Source organism: Schistocerca americana, chromosome 7 (assembly GCF_021461395.2).
Source record: "Schistocerca americana isolate TAMUIC-IGC-003095 chromosome 7, iqSchAmer2.1, whole genome shotgun sequence".
Classification (NCBI taxonomy): Eukaryota; Metazoa; Arthropoda; class Insecta; order Orthoptera; family Acrididae; genus Schistocerca; species Schistocerca americana.
This window is the reverse complement of record NC_060125.1, coordinates 517166335-517192373: the sequence shown is the minus strand read 5'-3', so window position 1 is coordinate 517192373 and position 26039 is coordinate 517166335. Positions and strand designations below refer to the sequence as shown.

Sequence of the window (26039 nt, the reverse complement as noted above, 5' to 3'; positions counted from 1 at the left end):
AAATTCTTACAAATACCTGGGTGTAACACTTAGTTGGGACATGAAGTGGAATGGTCACAATCGATCTACAAAGGAGATTGCGTACAAATCACTAGTGCGTACCATTGGAACTGGCTGTCTCTTGAAGATAGGCACAAACTATCCTGGGAAATCCTACTTACAAAGTTTCAAGAACTGACTTGAAATGATACCTGTAGGAATGTACTATAACCCCTCCATATTGCTTCGATAGGGATCATGAGGACAAGATTAGATTAATTACAATGCACACAGAGACATTTAAACAATTATTCTTCCTGTGCTCTGTATGGTAAATGGAATGGGGAAAAAACTTAATACGTGGTACAATAAGACATACCCTCTGCCATGCACTTCACAGTGGTTTGCAGAGTATAGATGTGGATGTAGATAAGGCTCTGTTTATATCTTTAAGCTCTCACCGAGGGAAAATAAACATGAACCTGAAATAAAGTGTTTCATGTTAGGATTCAGCAAAGACATCACATGGTGCAAGCTGCACTGTTTTCTTTGGGTGTATGTTGTCCCACAAAGGTCTGCCTCCATAGCGCAGCAGTAGCATTACCACCTACCGTGCAAGGGGGCCTGGGTTCGATTCCCGGCAGGAGACTGGGTATTGTGTGTCCTTCATCATCATTGACACGCAAGTTGCCGAAGTGGCGTCAACTAAAAAGACTTGCAATATGGCAGCCGCACCCCGAAGGGGATATCCTGGCCAATAAATGCCATACGATAATTTCATTTTTTTGTCCTACACAACCTGTTTTGTTCTTTTAAGAACTCTTGCAAGTTAATATGTCAATGGCCTTGGCAAGGTGGATACTCTGGCTCATATCGGACCACTGAAGTTAAGGTATGCTGCACTATGTTGACAATTTTCCCTTTGAGTTGATGGCAGAGAGGACATATGGGGTGGTGGTGTAAAGTTTCTGATCACAAGTCTTTGCACTGATGTCGTGAATAAAATTCCAAACATCTCTCCAGTGTCTCGTGGAGTGAAGACATGCTACACTGTTGATGGTGATCCATTCATCTGGATGTTAAGCTCAGCAGGCCCCATGGAGCTGTTCAAGAGGAGTAGGATATGTACAGGCACCAGGTTTCATTCTCTCCCTTCCCTCATGATGTCCAACATGACACCACACACACACACACACACACACACACACACACACACACACACACACACCCCTCGTGGTTCAATTCTGTTTTCACCTGTAAGTATTCTGTAAACTGTAGTAAATTCCCTTTAAATAAAATCCATTTACTCTTAGTTTTTTTGAATTTGGTTTTATTGATCGAAGAAGGTCCTGAATGTGAGATATTCCATGCACAGCATAATAGTGTCTGTACGGGAGACATGCGCTGACTGGCAACGAGGAGTGGAACCTCAACAGGACCCAGCTTTAAAAGGCAAGAAAGATCCCGACAATGGCTTTGGAATAAAAGTACCAAGAAGAAATGTTGGTGAGTACCATTGTAGTTAAGCGCTTATCGTTAAAACTTTGTGAGAAGCAGGATGCAACATAAATCACATTTGTCTTCTGTTTTAGACATATAACGATGATAATAATCACAATCTTATTATTCGTGGTAATGAAAATTGTGACAAAAACATAAATTGAAGAGTAGGGTGCCTGAGTGGGGGGGGGGGGGGGGAGGGGGAGGGGGCGGGGAGGTAAATGATGGAAATTTGGTCATAATTATGTTGTAGAAAGAAAACGAAGTGTAAATGTTTTCAAAATGTGCAGCCATCATATGAAGTTTGCAAATGCTTTGAATGTACTGCATTAGGATGTGCTTTAATAAGATCTCAATCACTGTAATGTGGGATTACAAAAGAAAATTTAGTGTTTCTTATATATTAAAACAAAAATTCTATTGTTCCCCAACTGCAGCTACATATAATTTTTAATTGGGCACACAGGATAATTAATGATATTTTCTCTGCTATATTACTAATTGAAACCACTAAATCAGGCAATGCTGAGGGAATTAGATTAGAAAATGAGACACTTAAAGTAGTAGGTGAGTTTTGCTGTTTAGGGAGCAAAATAAAAGTGGTAAATGAGTTTTGCTATTTGGGGGAGCAAAATAACTGATGATGGTCGAAGTAGAGAGGATATAAAATGTAGACTGGCAATGGCAAGGAAAGCGTTTCTGAAGAAGAGGAATTTGTTAACATCGAGTATAGATTTAAGTGTCAGGAAATCATTTCTGAAAGTATTTGTATGGGGTGTAGCCACGTATGGAAGTGAAACATGGACGATAAATAGTTTGGACAGGAAGAGAATAGAAGCTTTCGAAATGTGGTAATACAGAAGAATGCTGAAGATTAGATGGGTAGATCATGTAACTAATGAGGAGGTATTGAATAGAGTAGGGGAGGAGTACCAGGTTACATAAAAACAATGTTTGTTCCTTTTCAGTAGTGCAGCCAAAAAAAAAAAAAAAAAAAACTTTCCAGGAACTTTTCTGACAAAGCGAGTAAGTCACAAGTACACAGCAAATTGCCTTGGGGATATAACAAAAAATCCAGCGTTTTAAATTGTGAGCAGGGCAGGTTTAAGGCCCAAGTGACACAAGCCACCACTGATGTGCCAAGTTGAGAGGCACCACAACTGAAAGGTTTCTGTACAGGATGTGTCACAATTCACAGCAGCTGCTTGTCGTGCCAGGTTGAGGGGGAGGTACCAAGGGTATCCAAGTGTAAAATTTGTATTCTTTATGGATCATCCTCAATAGCAAAACTTGACACAGATGAAAGTGTATTTGTGGTACTCAAACGCACTACTATTGAGTACTTTATGTTCTTATAAAATGCAGAAATATAACTCAATTATCCAAAGGAGGGAGAAGTTCGGATAGAGGTTAAGTTTAAAAAGATGATTTTTTTGTGGGGAGGGAGGAGTGTGTGTGTGTGTGTGTGTGTGTGTGTGTGTGTGTGTGTGTGTGTTTTGGGGAGACTGCCTCTTTGTGTAAGTAGTGACACTTGTTCATTTTTATATTACTAATTTATCTTATTTTATGTATAAAATAATCGTATGTCAGTGAGATTTCTTCATCTTTTTTCAGGTCCTTCTTCTACACAACTGTATATGGTTCGAACAATGCTTGAGTCACTAATTGCTGATAAATCAGGTGGTAAAAGAACATTGAGAAAGGACATTGATGGACAGTACCTTGTTCAGATTGATCAATTTCATAAAACATCATTTTATTGGAACTATTTGCTTGGATTTAGTGGTAAGTGGTGTCCGTACTCTGAGACCTTTTGTAAACTAATTATGCCTCTTGTAATACACACTTCATTTTAAAAAGAAAGGTTAAACACTCAATACTCTGACAGAAAAAAAAAAAAATAATCGCAACACCAAGGCAGAGTTGCACTACATAACCGAAAATTGATAGACATGTTTCTACATCTGAAAGATGACGCCTATTCAGACTTCGCACCAGTTGCAAAAGAGTGGCACTAGTAGCGCCTCTATGAGTATGCAGATGCTGTAACAGTCATGGGTGTTAGTTACCTTTGAGATTGGAAATGGTGAATGTATGTTAGTCAAGAATGCCTTTAAGGCAAAAAAGACGCCATTATCAGTGCGTCACTAAGTCTGAATGGAGTCGTGTAAAAGGGCTGCGAGAAGCTGAATGTTCCGTCAGCAATATTGCAGAAAGACTTAGCAGGAATGTCACCAGTGTAAATGATTGTTGGCAATGGTGGTGAGAAGAAGGTATGGTCACAAGAAGACCAGGTTCCGGATGGCCATGTGGCACTACTGAGAGTGAAGACTATCATGGTTGGCGTATGACTCTGATACATCAAACTACATCTGCAGCAACAAATTGAGCAACAGTTGGCACCACAGTGACACAATGATCTGTTATAAATGGATTACTTCAAGGACAGCTCCAAGACTGACAACCAGTATCACGCATTCCACTGACCCCAAACCACCACCATTTGCGACTTTAGTGGTGTCAAGCGAGAGCTCATTGGAGGGTAAGGTTGAGGTCTGTTGTGTTTTCTGATGAAAGCTGGTTCTGCCTCGGTGCCAGTGATGACCGTGTATTGTTTGGAGGAATGGCCGTTGAGCACCTGCAACCAGCCTATCTGCATGGTAGACACACTAGACCTACATGTGGTGTTATGGGCCGGCTTGCAATTTCATATGACACTGTGATCACACTCACGGTTATTCCACACACCTTGACGGCAAATTTTATGTCAGTCTGGTGATTCGACCTGTTGTGCTGCCATTCATGAACAGATTTCCAGGAGGAATGTTCCAACAGGATAATGCTCCCTCACATACTACTTATGTAGCTCTACATGCTCTACTGAGGTTGACATGTTGCTGTGGCCTGCTTGATCACCAGGTCTGTCTCCAGTAAAGCACATATTGGACATCATCAGATGAAACCTCCAGCGTCATCCACAACCAGCATTAACTGCCACTGTATTGAGCAAGCATGTGCATAAGGCATGGAACTCCACCCCACAAACTGACATTGGGCACCTGTACAACATAATGCATGCATATTTTCATGCTTGCATTCAATATTCTGGTGGTTACATCGTTTATTAATTTAATAGCATTTCACATTTGCAATGGCTTGTCTTGCACTTACATTAACCTGTTATCTTGGAATGTTAATCACTTAAATATGTTAGCTAGACAAATGTATTCCCGAAATTTCGTTACTCTATATTAATTACTTTTTGGTGTTGCAACTTTTTCTTGTCTGTGTATCTGCCTGTTATTCCAATGAACTATAGTCTGGATGTACTCATATTTTAAAGACCAGCAATATACTTTTTCTATGTAACATGAACACGATACAAAGAAGTGGCTCCCCTATGGAGCAGATGTTTGTTATTGGCCAATTTAAAGGTATTGCAAGACTATTATGGGCATTAACTGTGTGATGAAACTGATTGTGGCTGTAAGGCAACTGTCTTCCAAGGCTACAACCACGTCAGATGTTTGAATTTTCCAAAATGTGAGCCAGTATATGTAGCCAGTTCAGTATGCGAGACATTGAAATGAGTTGAGTTCTCATTGCCTTTCCACACGGGAGGATGAATTTGCAGTGCAATACGCTTCATTGGACCCAGAATAAGTGGAGAAGTGTTCTCACAGAGTAAAAATCAGCCTCCACTTTGATTTAGCACCAGCATTTATTTAAGTTAAGAGGAGAATTATGTTGAAAAAGTCTTCAGAAAGTTGCCCACAGGTGTAAGGGAGGAAACTAGGATTCCATAACATTTCAGATGCAATTTAAGAGATTAGTGCACTGGTTGTATGTTGTTTAACTTACCTGAATGTTTGGGTTCTGCTTTTACATGCTTATTTTAATGCTAAAGGTTATTGTAAGTGGTAAATATATCTCCACAGTTATAGTACATAAAAATTATTTTCCAGCACTTGTCCGCTTCTTCAGTTGACGTACCTTGTGACAGGTACTGACAGGAATCTCTTGACTACCTTCTATCCTGTGCCTCTTCCTTAGTCTACTGGTAAATTTATCCATTTTTCCTGCCATCCAGCATTCTAACCCTCCTTCCTCCCCCTCCCCTCCCCTCCCCCTCCCCCTCCCCCTCCCCCTCTTCTTCTTCTTCTTCTTCTTCTTCTTCTTCTTCTTCTTCACAACCTCCTCCACCTCCTTCTGTTCCTCTTCCTCTCTTCTTTGCAATCTTTCCTTCAATGCTCTTTCGCACATGTCTGCCGTAGATGTTTTCTTCATTGTTACCATTTCCACCGAACATTCTTCATATTTTTTAAAATATTTCATTATTTGTTGTTCCTTCAATGCATTTCACTTTAAGTGTCCTCCTCAGCAATAATTCAAAATTAACCAAGTGTGTTTTTTTCTTTCTGTTTGACTGACCATGGTTCATTGGCACATAATAATACACGTCAGTTTTTACATCTCTTTGTTAGCTGTATTTAATTTATTTTTGCCATCAAAAAAACTTTCTCCTTTTCAAAAACTATTTTTACCCATACACATTCTTCTTGTTTTCTTGAGACAGCTTCCATTTTCCATCACCAGACTTCCTTAGGACCTAAAAAATTTTACTTGTTCCAAGTACTTTCCTTCTGATTCATTCATCTTGTTTGCTGATTCTCATCAGTTTCTTTGTTGTGCATTTATCTTCATTCCATATTCTTTCCTCACTTTTTCAACCCTCTCCATCATAAATGGTAGTCCTTCCCTTATTTTGACAACAATACTTGATCCTCCGCATACTTAATTGTGTTTACCCTTTCTCCTCCTACCGTTATGCTTTTATGGGTAACCTAACATATTTCTTTATCTGTAGTACATCCTAAGAGACTCTTCCATGACGGGGAAGGTGAAGAGAGAGAATCAGAGAGTTGTGACAAATTCTGGGTTCACTTGTGCCCAAGTGTAAGCACAGCCAGTTCCTGCTTCATAGTTGTTTTTTTGTAGAGTATAAAATTTTCTTGTATAATGTGTTTTCCACAACTTCAGTAATTTATATTTTTTATAAAAATTCTAGGTAGTATAGAGATAACAAAAGAACGTTGTTTGCCAAGTAATATAGCTCGATGAAACTTGGGGCCATTCACAGAAAGAAGTGCTACAGTATAGTTCAAATGGTTCAAATGGCTCTGAGCACTATGCGACTTAACTTCTGAGGTCATCAGTCGCCTAGAACTTAGAACTAATTAAACCTAACTAACCTAAGGACATCACACACATCCATGCCCGAGGCAGGATTCGAACCTGCGACCGTAGCGGTCACGCGGTTCCAGACTGAAGCGCCTTTAACCGCACGGCCACACCGGCCGGCGCTACAGTATAGTAACTGAAAGAAATAAGTAATGAGGCAAACAGAAATGACGCTTTCATTCAAAGTGAAGTCACCGCAATTTATGTTGTTCCCCTGAACATTGCAAAAGGGAAACATCGTCTTTAGTAGGATGTGTGATCACCACAGATGGCAAAGCATGCTCTGCAAAGTGCTCTCATGCTGGCCACAAGTTTGGTAAGGCATTACTTTTACATCCATCAGCACAGTTGACAACTGCCAGATGGTCGCCATTGGCGTAGAAGACTGCACATCTCAATGTGGCCGACAAATTCCTGATAGCAAACGTAAGAGTGTGCTGCTGCTTGAGGAGAGATTTGAGCACTGCCTCGATAGACATGAGAACCTAAGGAACAACCAGATAGAATAAGTACATGGATGTGAACACCATACTTGTCACCAGTTGTGTCATAATGCAAGACACAACCAGTAGTGCAATCACTAAGAACAAGGGTTTATTTTTCCACATTCAGGTAAACTACATACATAAAATAGTACAATAAGCAGTAGAACACAAACTCAGAAGGAGCAAAGGCTTCACTTTCTTTACATAGAGGAGGGTTCCAGTAGGCGGTGCGGCAGATGTCATGCTGTACACACTACTCTTGTGACCCAGCTTGGATGTCCTATGTTGGTCGGCGTAGGCAGCTGCCATCGCCAGGCTATGTGGAGCATAGAAGGTTGGCGGCGTGGTGTCGCAGCACATATCCAGCTGTTGTGCACAGAGTTATAGCAATATTCTTGAAACCATTTAACAAGTCTATCATGTTAGTACAAGCCTCGAATGCTATAAATATAAACTACGTTACAGTGAAATATTAGAGTTTCAGATTTACTATTATGTAAATGTGATATTTTCTAATTAGTCCCAATTGAGGTATAGTTTGTCGTGTTAAATCTAACAAGTGTTTCATTGTGTAACTGTTAGGTGAAAAATTTAAGAGGATTTAATGCCCAAGTCCTTGAAAATGGAGCTGTAGCTTCGAAACATGTAGGGCACCAGTTAAAAAGTAAAAAATGTGTAATTGATGATGAAATATTACTAATTAGTAATCCCTAACCTATAGTTCTGCTAGTTGTTGGCTCGTGATATCATGGGCTTTGTTTGACCCATATAGGTCAAGTGCAATTTGCGGTACTGGTTTTCATGGTTGTCTTGGGCATTTTTCAGTATAAACTGTCTTCTCTTTAGCTATATAGTTCAAGTGAAATTTGGGTATCACTGTTTTCATTTGAGCTGTTTAGATTAACTTAAACATTCGAGTCCAATTGTTGTTTTTTTATTGTTTATTCAGTTTATTCTCAGTAATGTCATTTGTGTTATTTTTTGGTTGGTGTATGGCAGTCAGTTTGTTGTGTCTGTCTGCGGCCTAACATCTCCTCTACGCAGCGAATAGCAATCTTTCCTTTTCATAATATTGTTGTTATTCCATCCTGAACTTTCCATTGTTTGGTTTTTCTGTTTTGTATGTTTTGGAATGGTGCCATTATTCTTAGTGTTGCTGCATATTTAGCTTGTCCTAGTCCTAAAACTCTTACTTTTTGCAGTGTCCTGTTCATTTTATTGCTGAAGTGAAATATTTCACGTTGGTTATACTTTGTTCGTGGGTATATTTAGTGATGTTATGGTCACTATATTGTATGTGCTGGAAATGGGGGCATCCGCCATCTCGATGATGTCACAGGTCAAAGCAGAGGGGCAGAATCACATACTTCTCTATTGCCTTTCTTCTTTTTTGTTCCATTTGTGTTCCACACTGGTCAGTCTGGGTAACATTCTGTTTGTGTGATTGTAATATGATTTTGTGAGATCCTGTTTTGGCTCACTGTTTTAACTGATGAGTCTCAATATTTTCAGCTTCTCTTCAAGAGTGCTGTGATTTGTCCCAGCTGTGGTATAGAGAATTCTATTTAGAAATGACAATGGGGAGAAGAATTCAGGTGAGAATAGTATACAGTAATATTTAATATCCAGTATGATTTCTAAGTTGTGTTGGGTGAAAATATTGCACTGCCTTTGAATTACTGAAAATTGGACTTTGTACATGCTAAAGATTCCAGTGATGATGTTCAAATAAAGTCTAGAACATTTTTGCTTATACTGAGATATTTGCAAATATGCATTTTCTTTTCACAATCTATTCTGTATAGTTGTAAATTTTGCCCTTTAGGACAGTGCATATATTTTGTACTAACATTGACCTAATGAACCTCAAGTAACTGTATTTTTTATTTGTTTTGAACCATGTCTAAGTAGACTGCCAATGTGAGGCTGGGAGGCTCTTTCCAGCTCATATTTGCATTCCAGTTATCTACATTACTTAGAGAAGTGTATTACATTGTTACCCTTTTCAAGTATCAACCAACATTAGGTGATGTTGATGGTCAGGCTATGCCTATGACAATTGGCACTTGGAACTTTCCCTCCTGTCTGTGCTAGTATTTGCAAGTCTTTAATTACTTAATCTCATGAATTTGCTGCACATTGTATATTCCATTGATCTTTAAGTTGTCTTAACTTTTATATAAAACAGCTGTCACATAGCTGTCATCTACCTGTCACTTTCTTCTCCAGTGAAACCCTTCTCAAACACTTTCTGTATGTTTCCAGTCATAAGAAAAATGGGAAGGAGCTTCATCAGTTTACCTTGTAATTAAACAAATACCTTTATGTGGTGAAAATCTTTCTTCATTTTAGAAAAGTGAATCATTTGTCTTTTTTTTTCAATTTGACAGCTGTTTCTTGAGATTTTTTGAGCATGGTTTTAAAAGATATACATTTTCCTCTCCAGCTAGAATAATGCTTCCATTTAGGTGTACAGTATTTAAATGAAGCCAGGTATTGAAGTACATAGTGTGTCCTAGCTCTGCTGTGGTTGCTTGTGTGAAATTCCAAACTGCAATACTACCTTGTAGCAAGTTACGGCGATGAGATCCGTAGAAGCTTCAGCAACAACTGTGTAAAAGGTCAACGCAGTAGTCTAAATGCAAGAAGCATTCTGGCCAGCAAAGTAACATTATATGTCTCGTGTTCAATGGAAATTGGTGGTGGAGCAGTGTCGCAGCATCAAATTTTGTTTGAATCAGGCATATCAGCCAGTGAATTTGTCTCATTTGACCTGAACACTTGAGAGGCAAATTCCTAGTTGTTCCTTCACGGCGATGCTCCAATCCACAAAGTGAAGATCGTGCACAAGTGTTTCACCAGTAATTGTATTAACAGTCCTTGACCACCTGCCATATTCACTGAATTTGGCACCAGCCAACTTCCAATTGTTCCCCAAATTGAAAGGACACCATTAAGATGGAATTAAGGACATGCAAAACAATTGTTCTGCAGTACCTCCTGCAATTCCAAAAAAAGGACTGCAGTGATTGTTTCAAAACATTTTTAAAATGATTTCATCTTTGTATTGGTTCAGGGGGAGACTATTTAGAATGAATACAGTGATTTTGTGAACAAAATCCATGGCTTTTATTTTTCATAGTCACAGTTCTAATGGAACTGGGACACACTGTGTATTATATATAAAAATGCATTCATCCTCCAAATTAGACACTGGTAAATATATGTCATATCAATTTCTTAATATGGTGGTCTGTAATGGTATCCTTCCTTGTTATACTGTCTGTGTTGCAAATGTGAATTGTTCTTGTGAACATTTTCTAATTCATGGTTCATGAGAATTGTAGTGTTTCCAAAAAAATATTTTGTTTCAGACAATGGTCTATTTAATAATTTTGCATAAAAAAGTAGTGATATTGTACTGCAGTTTATATTAAGAATTTGTGTTTCAGTAATTGTTTGCACATACTTAATACACTTTGAAATACAATTTTTATAATTTCTTCATGTGCTTTAATTTATTTTTAATGTATCCATTGTATTTGAAATTGGAGTAGATCTTCTCCTTGAAACCACTGTATTAAAATGCAGTTGTAGATTCACCTTAGATGGATAGCAGTGGCACAGAAATGTTTCAAGGATTGAGGCCAGCTATTTAATCCACATGAATGACATGGGCACTTAGATGTTTATATAATCATTATTGATACCGTAAGATTACTGATATTGGTCTCTTTTAGTAGAAGACTTCTTTATTTAACTGCAGTAGCCTATACACCATATTTGCACTAGTGGCAACTTTTATTAAGTCCTTTGGTAATAATACAGTCCCAGATTCTGAGAGCTGTAGGTCTTCCTGGGGCGAAAGATTAATAAATTGTAAATTTCCCAAGCACTCATTGTCACTCCTTACCCCACTACTAATTGTAATTTTAATGACCATCTAATGTATCCAGGACTTATTTCTGGTTATTGTGTATCTTCTGTTACGTACTGATAGCAAATCAAGGAAATACTTAGTCAGTACCTGGGTGAATTCTTCGTGGAGATATACATTGTCGGAAATTCTTATAGACTGTATGGTAGTGGATTTTGATGTAGATAGCATAAAATCTCAAGCCAATATAAGAAAGAAAACATGAAAAGTACTTCATCTAGAAGCAACATATGCATTGGTCTTTCCATGTGTTCTCTTTCCAGTTGAAAAGTATTGAATTTTGTTTAAAAACCAATTTGCTGTACCTCATTAAATTTTGTATTCTTCTCTGAGACAAGTTTGCTGCTTTGCTACACATTTTAGAATTGCATATGTGCAGGCACATTGAAACTACTTTAGACTTAATTGTATTGTGTAATGGTGTTGGTGTCCTATTCCATTCTTGTTTAGAAATGTACCGTGAGACACCAACACAATGAAGAATGCAGTGACCTCATCACCATGGAGAAGCGCATACAGGTAGAAAAACCCTACCAAACTTGCTGAGACTAGAACATAGTCCTGTGTAGAACGTGACCTTCCTTTGCCAAACACAGTTTGAAGCAAGTTTTGATACACTACTACACTCCATGAACATAAATTGTTGCACTTTTATGAAGGCACTTAAAGGCAAAACTTTATTGGATTTGGTTAATTGCACAATCTACTCACCCAAATGTGCATAACTTTTCTTTTAATTTTTTTCTGTTTTGTCTGAACTAGTTATCAGACAGCTTTAAAAACTTTAAATACTGCACAATCAGGACTGTGATCTGTCTCCAGCTGTTTACTGTGTGGTTTGTGGTTTTTCTGGCATGTTGAGGAATTATTTGCTAGGTTCTTAGTTCTTTTACAGTTTGTTGTTACTGGAATGCTGATTTCCTTCTTCCTTAATTTGAGATATGAAATAGCAACTAAGTAATCAAACCCAAGTTTCCTGTAATGGCACAATTTAGAGCTCTCATAAGTTTGTAGCTATTTTTTCTAGTGTGTAGAAATTTTACGAAGTTATCATGAAGGATGAGCAGAGATGCATGGTTGGTAGGGTATGAAATGCATGCTTGTACAGTAAGATCATAACTAAATTAGTTTTGTTCTTTTTGTTTCTAAATCAGTATGTAAGTTTTTAAAAAAATCATATGGTTAATGAGCATTGAATGCTAATGACTCACAAAAACTAGTTGCATACAGATGACAAAATTGTTGTGTTTGGTAAAAGATGGCCATTTTCCATGGTAGCCACTACTAGATGATACTAGATTCACAATATAACACTGTAAAACATAGAGTTTTAGATGTTTGCTTACAAGTGTCAACTAGATGCCCAATAAGTTCAGCACAACTGTAATGTATGCATGACATTAAGAAGAAAAAGGGTACAGATATTTTTGATGGTGAATTCAGCGTGTTGCGAACAATTTCCATTTCATATGCTCTTAGGTTAACAGCTGTTAAAGGAGTTTGATTGGCAATAAATGTGGAGAACATTTTCAAGTAGCTAAGGAGCATTATCGAAAAAGTGATTCGGAGGGAAAGGTAAGTAAAGTGAATATAACCAAGGAACAAAATATGGTCTGCAGATGTGACTTTAGTTCTTTTCTGTTTTGGTCAAAAGTATGAGCAGACTGAAAACAAGACTTCCTAGAAATTAAACAATGAATTTTTGTCCAAATGGCCCATCAAATTGCCCAGTGTGAAGTCTATAAACATGCGAAAAAGAAAAGAAAATGGGGGGGGGGGCTGAAAAATAATCACTGTAATACAGGAAAAAATTAGTGATTTGAGAGAAAACTGAAAATTTCTCAAACAGATGCTGAAAGGTTAAAAAAATATCAAATCACAACATAAATGTAAAGTGCTTTGATTTCTTGTGATCTATTTACTCTTAATAGTAACAAAATACTGATCAATATTTAAATATTTTCATGCTTTCTGAACAAAACCTGAAAATAAAAATAATCTTGGAAAAAAACGGTCAGTTATTCCGTGAAATATTTGTTTAAAAGTAAGAAACAAAGTAGAATAGAGAAACATATGACACATCTCTGAATCATGTTCAAGATCATGTAGAGAAAATGAGGTGCCAACTGAAAATTTGAAGTTCAGTGTTTAATTTAGAATATTAGGATGGAATTTGTCTCTTAGAATTTCATTCAGTGGTCTATTTACGTCAGTAATGTATGAGCATCTTAGCTTCTGTCATGATTTGAAGCATCATTCAAAGGTGCATCAAATGTTTCTGTAATCTGTTTTATTTCTTACTTTTAGGCAAATCATTCCACAAAATATTTGACTGATTTTTTTTTCCAGCGTTCATGAGAAATGTATTGTAGATAAAGCAGATTGATTTTATCTTGGAATATGCAATTATTCAGATTGTCTAATCCTTACTTCTACTATCCCATGTTGACAGTTTTAATGCACACTTTTTGCTTATTCAGTTGAGTTCAGTTTATTATTAGCTATTGACCTCTTACAGTGGAATAGGTTCAGACATTAAAATTAAAAACACTTGTACAGAAACCTTTTTATACTTTAATTCCACTTTTCGTAATGTTTTTAAAAACTAGTATTGACAATGTCTATTTCAAATAGTTGTGTTACCTAATAGAATGAGAGTTTTGGTCATAAATCTTCACTCTGAAAATACTATAGGGCAAGAAGTGAACATATTTTGAAAGTTTATTATAGAATTTTAAGCATGTTTCTATTAATGAGTCTGTGGTTTCTGCCTTGGTATATTTGAGTCCAGTTTGCCTCTATTGTTGTGATGGGATGTATTCTCCCTGGTGTCGAACTAACTTAAGTTGCTTTTGATGTAAATCAATGCTGCAAAGATATGTATATTGATGTGTAGGCTTACAATAGTCCATTTCTTGATAAAAGTATTATTATTATTATTATTATTATTATTATTGGAAGCAAATAAAGCTGTAGTAATACAGGATTCCACACAACTTTATTTCAGTTGGTGTGTGTGTGTGTGTGTGTGTGTGTGTGTGTGTGTGTGTGTGTGCGTGTGTGTGTGTGAACACGCGTGTGCTCAAGCTCATGTTTACACCCTTAAAGTCACTTCCTTGGCTGTAGGATGTTACTTGTTGACTGGTGCAAGTCACTGATAGCATTGTTCAACCTAATTAGCTGCTGATTATGGCCACATCCATTTTTACATAGACTGTTCATTATTTGTGGAAAACTGTATGGAAGTAATTCCTCGGCTAGAGTGAAAAGATTTTCTGAATATACATAACATCCAGAACGAATTAATGGACCAGGACTAATGAAAATTTCTGCTGTATTCATTATTGGGGGGATTTAATATTTCTGTTTGGTTTTAGTGTAGTATAGTAACCTACTCATATGAGGATTTTTTATGATTATATAACATAAATCAGGATTGGCAGACAGAGCATAAGTGTCCCTCCTCCAAGACCTGAGCTCAGTGACTTAACAAACACACTGCCTCATTCAGTTTGTACTCAGTGTACAATACTTTTATGTTTGTATATACTTGGAATAATTTAGTTTTGTAAGATGGCATACGCCTAAACAGTTTTCATTATGTGTATCAAAGTCAAATCGCCACATTTATTGCATACACTTCCAGATTAATTCGGGAACATGGCCAGGCCACTGTTGTGCTTACTGGGCTTTTTTCTTGGTGTAGTGGGTTTACTGGAGCAAAAAACGTACAACTAAAGTTTGACCAGTTTATTTTTAGCATTAAAATTTAATTTAAAAACACACTCAATTGCAACGAATTTTGTGTAACCTTTAAAGTTCTGTCCTTAATGGACGATTTTATTTTAGTTTTATGAAATTTCACTACTGATTTGTTAACTAATGCTTTTCCCTTGCTGACTACAGAAAACAGCTAATCATAAAAGCTGTTTTACAGTTACAACAGTCCCTCACTAATTAAAACACAACCACACACAGTTAGCCAAAATTTACATTTTACTGAATTCTCAAATGAAAATTTTCTAATAACTATTACTTTCTTAACTAACGTCAGCCACTAGCTGGCTCAGCAAAACTAACAGCCTAACATCTTCCTTTATCCTAAATAATATGCAACACTCAAGACAACAGATAATTTACCCAGTTGTGCTTCAGTCATTTAACAGGTAACACTTCCTGGCTCTGGTAAGGTAACACAAATACAACTCATATATCAAACTGAGCAATTCATTAACCCATTACAAATAACATTTGCCCCGAGCCATTATTAAAAAACTAGACAACATATTCAGTCCAATGCAACATTACCTTTTCTGTTACCCAGCCTGATAGCCAAGCAGCCATCCCCAATTGCTGCTTATGTCTCAGTTTGGCAGTCCACTTTTCTTACACATGCATTCAGCAGGACTATGGATTGTTCTGAGGATTATTGGAAGGCACCTTTGGTAGTAATTGCCCTGGATTCCACACAGAGCAGTGCAAGCTTTGATGCTGCTTATAGCAACCTTCACAAACTGTAAACAAACACTGCACAAGGTGAGTGTTCAAATCTTCACTTCACTGGCCATTTTACTGGTACACAGTCCCAGTCCACAACATTGCCGCCTGGCACCTACCCCACCTGACCATCCAGAAGTAACTGCCATTCCCATTGACCATACACACATTGTCTGGAAGAAATAACAATCTCTGCCAACACTTCAGTGAGGCAAAAACCTTCTACCTATAGCGTAGTGCCAACATTCAATCAGAGTGCCACAACTGGCACACTGCCACATATCTGTTACAGCTATCTTCCATTCTTCCTGTCTGAAAATCTAAGTCAGCATCCCCTCTCTATGAGCCAATTGTTGTCAGACTTGATAGACATTTCTGTTCTGCACAACAGATATTGGTTGAATCACTACAGACATTGGTTGACTCATTTTACTATAAAACATTACATTGTGATTGTATATTATAATACGACACAGGTGTCATCTTTTTTATCAAGCTCTACACTTAACTCTTTGCTTAATCCTTAATTGCATAGTAAACATTATTGAAGAGGTATATTTTGACTACCGTTTGAAATAAATGTATTTTAATTGTCTCTCAAATAGTAGTAGTGTTAAATTGTTGACAGGAACACAGAAAGAATGAAAGCTTCACTAGCTTTCAGACAGATCCTTTAATGAGAGATTGTGTAGTGTGTGGTGGGTAGAGGGAGAAAAAGGCAGGAAGTGGGATGGAAGGTTGGAGAAGTGTGGAGGGAGGCAGCAGGCGTGCAGGTTAGAAGTGAAGGGGAGAGAGAGAGAGAGAGAGAGAGAGAGAGAGAGAGAGAGAGAGAGAGAGAGAGAGAGAGAGAGGGGCAGCAGGTGCCTGAGATAGGAAGGGACATATGAGCACAGGAACTGATGATTAAGTGTAGCATATGGTGATGGTTATGGTTATGGGTTTTGGTGTGGTAGTGATGTGGTGGAGTGGCTTTGGGAGGGGATGAAAGGACAGAGGAAGACAAGACTGATGGATAATGGTGTGGGGCAGTGGGTTCACAGAGATTGAGGCCAGGAGGATCACAAGAATGGACAAGTTGCAAGAATAATTCCCATCTACTTAGAAACTCCAGTTGGAATATCAATAATATTAGGAAAACGACAGACCGTTACTCATCATAAAGATGCCCCATTGTGTTGCAAATAGGCACAATAAAAAGAATGGTATACGTTAATAACTTTGGGCTAAAACTTTATTCAACAAAGAAAACACACACACACACACACGAGAGCAAGCACACCTCATGTACACATGACTGCTCCCACTGGCAGCTCTGAACAGAACATGACTGTCACGTGAAGAGCAATTTGGAATCTGGAGTGGGGGTATAGTAGTGTATGGGCTGGGGCGGGGGAGAGAAGAGGGCTGTCTGGTGGGGCATACAGGGACCAGAGACTACCAGCCATAGCACCAGGAGGTGGTGTGGGGGGGGGGGGGGGGGAGCAGGGAAGGGGAAAGGGCGGTTGGATGCATTGGCAGAGGACAACACACAAAGAGGGTGAGGAAATATGAAAAGAGAGGAGGTGATAGGTTAGGGGGCAGAAACTTGAGTGGAGGGTGTAGGGGACAGTAGGTTATTGTAGGTTGAGATAGAGATAATTTCGGGAGCGGAGTAAGAATAACTTCCATCTGTACAGCTCAGAAAAACTTGTGGTGGAGGGAAGAATCCAGATGGCCCAAGTTATGAAGCAGCCTTTGATATTTAGCATGTTATGATCAGCTGCATGTTGTGCTTCAAGGTGGTCTGCTCTGCTCTCGGCCAGTTTGGCAGTGGCCATTATTCCTGATGGGCAGCTCCTTGGTAGTCATATCAATATAAAAGACTGTGCAGTGGCTGCAGCAGAGTTTGTATACAACATGACTTCTTTCAGAGGTGGGCTACCCTTTGGTGGGGTAAGATAGGCCCATGACAGGATTGAAATAGGAAGTGCTGGGTGGGTGGATGAAGGATGTGGTTCTGTTGTTCCAGTCCAGGGTGGTATTGGATGATGAGGAGGGTTACACTTTTGTAGCTGGCTCTTGGGAGTGGAGGGAGGGTTGGGAGTGTGTGGGGAAATGGCAAGAGATTTGTTTGTGGACCAGGTGGAGGGGTAGTGCCTGTCTTTGAAGGCCTTGGTGAGACTTTCAGCATACTGGGAAAGGGAGTTCTTGTCATTACAGATTTGCCATCCACATGTGGCAAGCCTGTATGGGAGGGATTTTTTTTATGTGGAAGGGATAGCAGCTGTCAAAATGGAGGTACTGTTGGTAGTTGGTGGATTTAATACGGGCAGAGGTATGGATGGAGCCATCAGAGCATCTAAGAATGTGGCACACTGGATTGGAGTGGATCAGGTGAAGCAGATAGAGTGAAGGTGTTGAGCTTGTGAAGGAATGAGAATAGGATGTCTTGGTCCTGAGCCCAGATCATAAAGATATCATCAGTGAACATGAACTGGATCAGAGGTCTGGGGTTTTGGGAGGCTAGGAAGGTCCTGAGCTAATCATCCTTCCTGCAAACACATGATCCACCACTCTACTGATGAGCTGCAATGAGTATCTAGTGGAAGGCCTGTTCCAATTGTCTAACCTCTCCACCTATAAACTCTGCCCAAGCGATACCTTTCCAGAAGTCCACCATAACCTCCAGTCCCTGCTTAAAGTCTAAGGCCCTCCCCAAAACCACTTCCCTGACTCCATTTCCCTCCTCAGCCCTATGGCATGCCGCACTCCCATCTTCTAAATGCTCCCCAAAATTCACAAACCCAACAATCCTGGACATATGATTGTAGCTTTTTATTGTGCTCCTACTGAAAGGATTTTGGGCATAATTGATCAGCACCACCAACCAGTTGCCCGTAATCTAGCCACCCATGTCAAAGATACCAACCGCTTCCTTCAATGACTCTGCACCATCCCCACCCCTTTACCTCCTGGTTCCCTACTGGTCACTGATGGTGCCGCTTTCGTATACACCAATATTATTCATGCCTATGGTCTTGCTGTAGTTGAACACTACCTTTCCCAATGTCCTTCAGACTCCAAACCTGCTACCTTATTCGCCAAACTAACTTTATCCTAACACATAACTACTTCCCCTTTGAAGGGAAGGTATACAAACAACTCTGTGGCACAATCATGGGCACCTGCATGACACCCTCCTGTGCCAACCTGTTTATGGGACATCTAGAGGAAACCTTCCTAGCCTCCCAAAACCAAACCCCTGGTCCCAAAACCAAACCCTTGGCCTGGTTCAGGCTCATTTATGATATCTTCATGATCTCAACTAGGGGCCAAGACACTTTATCCTCATTTCTTCACAACTTGAACACCTTCTCTCCCAGCCACTTCACCTGGTCCTCTTCAACCTAGTGTGCCATCTTCCTAGATGCTGACTTCCTACCCATGATAGCTCCATCCACACCTCTGTCCACATTAAAGCCACCAACCATCAGCAGCACCTCAGCACTTGCATTTTGACAGCTACCCTCCCTTCCACATCGGCTTGCATACAGCCTTGCCACTGGGGGACAAGAACTCCCTTTCACAGTGTGCTGAAGGTCTCGCCAAGGCCTGCAGTGACTGACACTATCCCCTTTCCTAGTTTGCAAACAGATTTCCTTTGCCATTTCCCCACACATCCCCAGTCCTCCCACCACCCCCAAGAGCCAGTGACAAAAGAGTGCCACCTCCGCCACCCAGTGCTATCTTAAACTGGAACTACATCCTTGATTACGGCTTTCATTGTGAGTCATCATGCCTTAAAGAAGGGACATCTACCAAGATCCTTCCCAACCTTCCTAAAGTGGTGTTCTGTCTCCCACACAACTCCCACAATGTCCTATTCCATCCATATGGCACTCCTAATCACAGTCGCTTGCCACAGTGATCATATCCCTGTGGAAGACCTATCTGCAAGACCTGCCCAATCCATCCACCCAGCACTTCCTATTCTAGTCCTGTGACAGGCTTATCCTGCACCCACCAGAGTCTGGGCCACCTGTGGAAGGAGCCATGTCATATACCAACTCTGCTGCAACCATTGCACAGCATTTTAATTGGTATGACTACCAACCAGCTGTCCACTAGGATGAGCGACCACTGCCCAACTGTGGCCAAATGCAAAGTAAACCACCCTGGGCCACAACATGCAGCTGAAGATAACGTGCTAGAGTTCAATGGCTGCTTCATGACCTGGGCCGTATGGATCCTTCCCTCCACCAACAGTTTTTCTGAACTGTGCAGATGGGTGTTATCCTTACAACACATTCTCCACTTACAAAATTATCCTGCTCTCAATCTATGCTAACCTACTGTCCCCTATACCCTCCACCCAACAGTTTCTGCCTCTCATCCTATCACCCTCTCCCTTTTCAGATTCCCTCACCCTCTTAAGAGTGCTGCCCTCTGCCAATGGAGTCACCTGTCCTTTCCTCTTCCCTGCTCCTCTCCTTTTCCATTCCCCATTTTTCCTTCCCACACTGCATCTCCCGATGCTGCACCTGGAAGTTGCTGGTGCTTGCCAGACAACACCCTTCCCCCCCTCCCCCCTCCCCTCCCCTCCCCTCCCCTCCCCTCCCTTCTTCCCAATGATACCCTTCTGCCCCCACCTCTCTCCAGATTGCTAATCAGTGACAGTAGCATTCCGTAAGGAGCTGCTGGTGGAAGTGGTCGTGTGTTTGAGGTGTCCTTGCTTGTGTGAGTGAGTGTGTACATGTTTTCTTTGCTAAAGGAGGCCATGGCTGAAATCTAATAATGCGTAACAGTCTCTTCGTGTCTTTCTGTAACTCAAGGTGCCATCTTTATGGTGAGTAGCAATCTGTCCTTTTTGTAATTTTTGTTGATATTCTCATCTACTTTGTTCAGAAAGCTGGTGTTGGATCCAGATGGCACAATTGTGAAGCAGCCTTTGATATTGAGCTGCTTGTGCTCAACAGCACAACCACTGGGTGCTCTTGGCCACAGTTTAGCAGGGCCCTTTATTTTGGTGGTCAGTCGTTTAGTGGCCATGCTTGCATAAAATGCTGTGCAGAACTTGTAGCAACGCTGGTAGATGGCATGGTTACTTTCACAGGTGGCCCTGCCTTTGATGGGATAGGATAAGCCTGTCACAGGACTAGAGTAGGCTTTGATGTGTGGCTGAATTTGGAAACCTGTCCACAGAATGGGTTTGGGGGTTAGTGCCTGTCTGTAAAGGCTTTTATGAGACCTTTAGGTAGGGGATAAGGGAATTTTTGTCACTTCAAAACTGTTCGTAGGTGGCCAGATTATGTGGGAGTGATTTTTTGGTTTGGACGGGATGACAACTGTCAAAATGCAGGTACTGTTAATGTTCAGTGGGCTTGATATGGACAGAAGTGTGGATAAAGCCATCAAAGGTGAAGGTCAACATCCAGGATGGCGACATGTTGGGCCAATGAGAACCAGGCGGAGCGAATGGGAGGGAAGGTGCTGTGGAGAAATGAGGATAGGGTGTGTTGGCCCTGGCTCTAGATAATGCAGGTATCATCTGCATATCTGAACAAGACAAGGAGTTTGGTATTTTGAGAGGTTAGGAAGGTTTCCTTTGTAGTGTCTAGAAAGCCTGCTTACTCGATTTGCTAGACAAATATTCAAACAAGTCACATTAATGAGTTTTATTAAAAAAAAGAAAATCGCAATACTTAACTTTGGCAATTAACAGATGTGTCCCAAGCAAATGGCAACACACAAAATAACTAACCTTCGTCAGTACAAACAATCCCAAGTCTGTGCTACATAGAGAATACAAGTGAAGTGACTAGAGTTGACACTGCTATTGAACTGGGCCATCACCAGTTGGTCGTGGTGCTTATGTCCTCTTCATAAAGGGGCTGCTGATGTCGCGTTGTTGTTTTGGAGAGAGGTCCAGTCAGCGTGCGATTGGCTGACTACTTCTCACAGCCTTCTCTTCTTTGTCACTCCTGACTGGCGTGCCAGTGCTTGACTTTATGTTGTAACGTCCTCTAGATAGCTCATAAAGAGATTGACATAGGACTGTGCCATGCAGGGGCATGTGGTCAGGCCAAAGATTTGTTTATATATCTTTTCCTCAAAAGAGATGGAAGTTAATTGTGAAGATATAATTGGTTAAGTTTGTAAGTATTGTGGTAGCCAGTTTGGAGTGGAAAGGGCATTGGTAAGTTGTTGGTCCATAGCAGTAAGGCCATGGGCATGGTAAATGTTGGTGTTAAGGAAATGGCGTCAACAGTGACAAATAGAGATTGAGGCATTAATGGGATGTTGATAGCAGAGAGCTGGAGAAGAAAGTGGTTTGTATCTTTAATATGAGTAGGTGGGCTAAAGAGCAGAGACTCTTTTTGTGGGAGAACAGTAACTAGTTATAATGGGTCATCTACGAGTGCTATTTTTCTGATGATGTGTGCCATGCTGATAAGTGTGGAAAATTGGTGCAGCAACAAGCAGAATAGAAAGTACATGCATTTAATGAGTAGTATATTGTAAACATACATTATGTGATCAAAAGTATCTGGACATCTGACTTAAAATGACTTACAAGTTCATGGCGCCCTCCATTGGTAATGCCAGAATTCAATTTGGTGTTGGCCCACCCTTAGCCTTGATGGCAGCTTCCACTCTCGCATGTATACATTCAATCAGGTGCTGGAAGGTTTCTTGGGGACTGGCAGCCCATTCTTCATGGAGTGCTGCACTGAGGAGAGGTATCAATGTCGGTCAGCGAGGCCTGGCACGAAGTCAGTGTTCCAAAACATCCCAAAGGTGTTCTGTAGGATTCAGGTCAGGACTCCGTGCAGGATGGTCCATTACAGGGATGTTATTGTCGTGTAACCACTCTGCCACAGGCCGTGCATTATGAACAGGTGCTTGATCGTGTTGAAAGATGCAATCGCCACGCCCGAATTGGTCTTCAGCAGTGAGAAGCAAGAAGGTGCTTAAAACATCAATGTAGGCCTGTGCTGTGATAGTGCCACGCAAAACAACAAGGGGTGCAAGCCCCCTCCATGAAAAACATAGCCACACCGTAACACCACCGCCTCCGAATTTTACTGTTGGCACTACACAAGCTGGCAGATGATGTTCACCTGGCTTTTGCTATACCCACACCCTGCCAATCGGATCGCCACATTGTGTACCGTGATTTGTCACTCCACACAATGTTCTTCCACTGTTCAATCATTCAATGTTTACATTCCTTACACCAAGCGAGGTATCATTTGGCATTTATCAGCATGATGTGTGGCTTATGTGCAGCTGCTTGACCATGAAATCTAAGTTTCCTCACCTCCCACCTAACTGTCATAGTACTTGCAGTGGATCCTGATGCAGTTTGGAATTCCTGTATGATGGTCTGGATAGATGTTGGCCTATTACAACCCTCATCAACTGTCGGCGGTCTCTGTCGGTCAGCAGATGAGGTGGTACACTTTTGTGCTGTATGTGTCCCTTCACATTTCCACTTCACTATTACATTGTAAACAGTGGACCGAGGGATATTTAGGAGTGTGGAAATCTCACCTACAGACGTATGACACAAGTGACACCCAATCAGCTGACCATGTTCGATGTCAGTGAGTTCCGCGGAGTGCCCCATTCAGCTCTCTCATGATGTTCGACTACTGAGGTCGCTGATATGAAGTACCTGGCAGCAGGTGGCAGCACAATGCACCTAATATGAAAAACTTATGTTTTTGGGGTGTGCAGATACTTTAGATCACATAGTGCACAACTCGTGAAGTGTAGTAGTTAAACAGGATCATTATTTTGCACAGGGCAGCTGCAGCATACAAACTGCATTTGATTTTTTTAACAATGTGCTAGTGGAAAATGTAAGATGGGGGAAAAGCTCAAAGCGTGTGTTAGTATAAATAAAAAAGTGACTGTCTTTCTAGTCCACAGCCACAGAGTTCAGTAACCAGTAAAATTGATAAATTAATGTAAGGTATATTATCTTTATAATACAAACACTTGTCATCTCTGAACTATTCCTCTGCAGTATGCAATACACAGTGTTGCAAAATGTGTTCATATACTTCTGCATTTAGTGTTTTCTTAAGTGCAATAAAGGGACCACACCCTAACCATGAAGAACACCCACGTACCAAAGAACACCTCATCCATTGTTCACTGTCGGCACAACACATGATGACAGGTAACATTGTCTAGGCATTTGCCACACTCAAACCCTTCCTTTGGATTGCCACAGTCTATAGTGTGATTCATCACTCATTTCAAATTGTTCACTACCCAGTGGTGTCACTCCTTACACCACATAATCTGTTGCTTAGCAGTGACTATGGAAATGTGAAGCTTATGAGGAGCCACTCGACGGTTGTGCCCCGTGCTTTTTAACTTACTATGTGCAATAGTGCTAGCTGGACTGTTGGTAGCACTTAGGAAATCAAGAGTGATTCCTTCCACTGATTCGTGCAATTTTTTGCAACCACCCTCTGCAATGCTCAGTGGTTCTTGTCCGTTAATCTGTGAACACAGTCTCGTTTTCGCTTAGCTGTCCTTCATTCTTCACATTTCCACTACACAGTCACATCACCAGAAGTTGAGTTGGGCATCTTCAGAATTGTTGAAATGCCCCTTGTGGATTTGTTACTCCGGTGACATCTAGTGAGTAGTCCACATTCGAAGTCACTGAGCTCTGCTGACTGACCCAGTATGCTGTTACTGCTTCTCTGCTGCTAACACACTACTCTCTGCCTCTTTTTATACTAGCAAGTCTGCCTCTCATGATATCTAGTGGTCAAGTCCACATTCTATAGTGATGTCCAGATATTTTTTTGATCAGAAGGTATACATTAACAGCTGGTGAAACAGTTTCAGATGTAGCAGGATTGTGCATGAAAAAAAAAAAAAAAAAAAAACTGAATTTTCAGACCATGGAATTAAATATTTTAAACTAGAGCTTCTATTGTATTATTTTTCTCTGCTTTTGTATATCTCATATGGTGTGTAAACTCTTAAGCTTGGGAGGTGGGTAGTTCAATATGTTAAGGAACGTATCATCAATTTTTTCTGTAGTTTTTAACTAGCCTCATGTATTGGTAGTTGCCGTGTAGTTTTTTTATTTTGGCTTTGTTTCCTCTTTTATGATATGTGTTTTTATTTTATGGTTTATTGCCGTGTGTGTGTGTGTGTGTGTGTGTGTGTGTGTGTGTGTGTTAGTAGAAAAATATAAATTATTTATAATTTCCTAGATATGTTCTTTGCACAAATTATAAAACCATATTTCCACCCTGACCTGATGTGAAACTGTGTGTATATCAAATATTAGCCATTAAGGGTCTAATGTACGTCGAGTAATAGACTCAGCCAAGGAATTAGTCATAAAACATCTTTAGTAGGTGCTGGAAAACTCACAAACCTCAATGTTTATTGCTCTAAACCCTGTCAACTAAAATTATAGAATTTCTGCTTCAGTGAGGTCAGTTATGTGGTGTGACAGACTCATCTGTCATCACAGTTTTCAGAATAAAGCTAAAACAGAAATGTTGTTTTCATACCACATCTGCACAAGAGGGACAGATTACCTATAACGAACATGCACCTTCTAAATATCTTGATTACTGAATATAGGCTTGGAGTATGAAATTACATTAAATTGCAATATATTGCAGGCAAGATGAAAATATAGTTTTGTTAAACATTTGGCTAAAGCCCCTATTACACTATGTGCATAAACTGTACACCTATGTACTAGCACCCCCAAGTGTGCATATCTGTGACTCCAAGCTGGTTCACGTAGACCTATTATACCATCCATGCAGGATATACCTAATGCACATGCGCAGTGGATGGTAATAATGCGCGAAACAAAAATAGAACCATCTGATCTCTTGTAAAGTCGTTCGTTCTACCGCGCGAGGCTCAAGAGGGTCCGTGTGACACATTGGAACGTCATTCATTCAAATTATTTATGTGATCTCAAAGTTCCTAATTAATAAGAAATTATTTTTTATCATTATTTATTAAGTAATTGTTATTCTACTACGTAGGTTACTACTGATCTGAATTACAGACTCAACAGTTAGTTTTATATTATGATACTTGATTACACAGGTACATCTATATCTAAATTTACATTTTGCACGTGGAGGACCCACTTGTTTTTGGAGCTATTGCTCTGGCAGTGACAGTAAATCTTTGGATTAGGGCAGAGCAACAACAAAAACGAAAACCCAGATGTTGTTGAGTTCGATATTGGCTGAAAAGAAGAAACGAAGGCAGGGGATTATATTGCTTATGAGAGAACTGAGGCCTGAAGATCTGCAAGAATTTCGGAACTTTGTGAGGATGGGCATGGTCAGTTTTGAGAAGCTGCTGTCTACAATAGAAGATGGAATGAGCAAGTGTGACACAGTCATGAGGGAGGC

General features: G+C 40.1%; 1 protein-coding gene across 2 annotated transcripts in view; it reads left to right on the top strand.

Annotated features, from left to right (window-relative positions):
- Positions 1-26039, top strand: part of LOC124621852 (cytoplasmic FMR1-interacting protein) — a 150150-nt gene that overhangs the window by 53960 nt on the left and 70151 nt on the right. Inside the window, exons 9-12 of one of the 2 annotated variants that reach the window (XM_047147299.1) lie at positions 1355-1485; positions 3094-3264; positions 8718-8800; positions 11593-11661. In XM_047147299.1, coding sequence (XP_047003255.1) covers positions 1355-1485; positions 3094-3264; positions 8718-8800; positions 11593-11661 — 454 coding nt within the window. The remainder of the gene's footprint in view (positions 1-1354; positions 1486-3093; positions 3265-8717; positions 8801-11592; positions 11662-26039) is intronic. The other variant, XM_047147300.1, reaches the window with a different exon arrangement.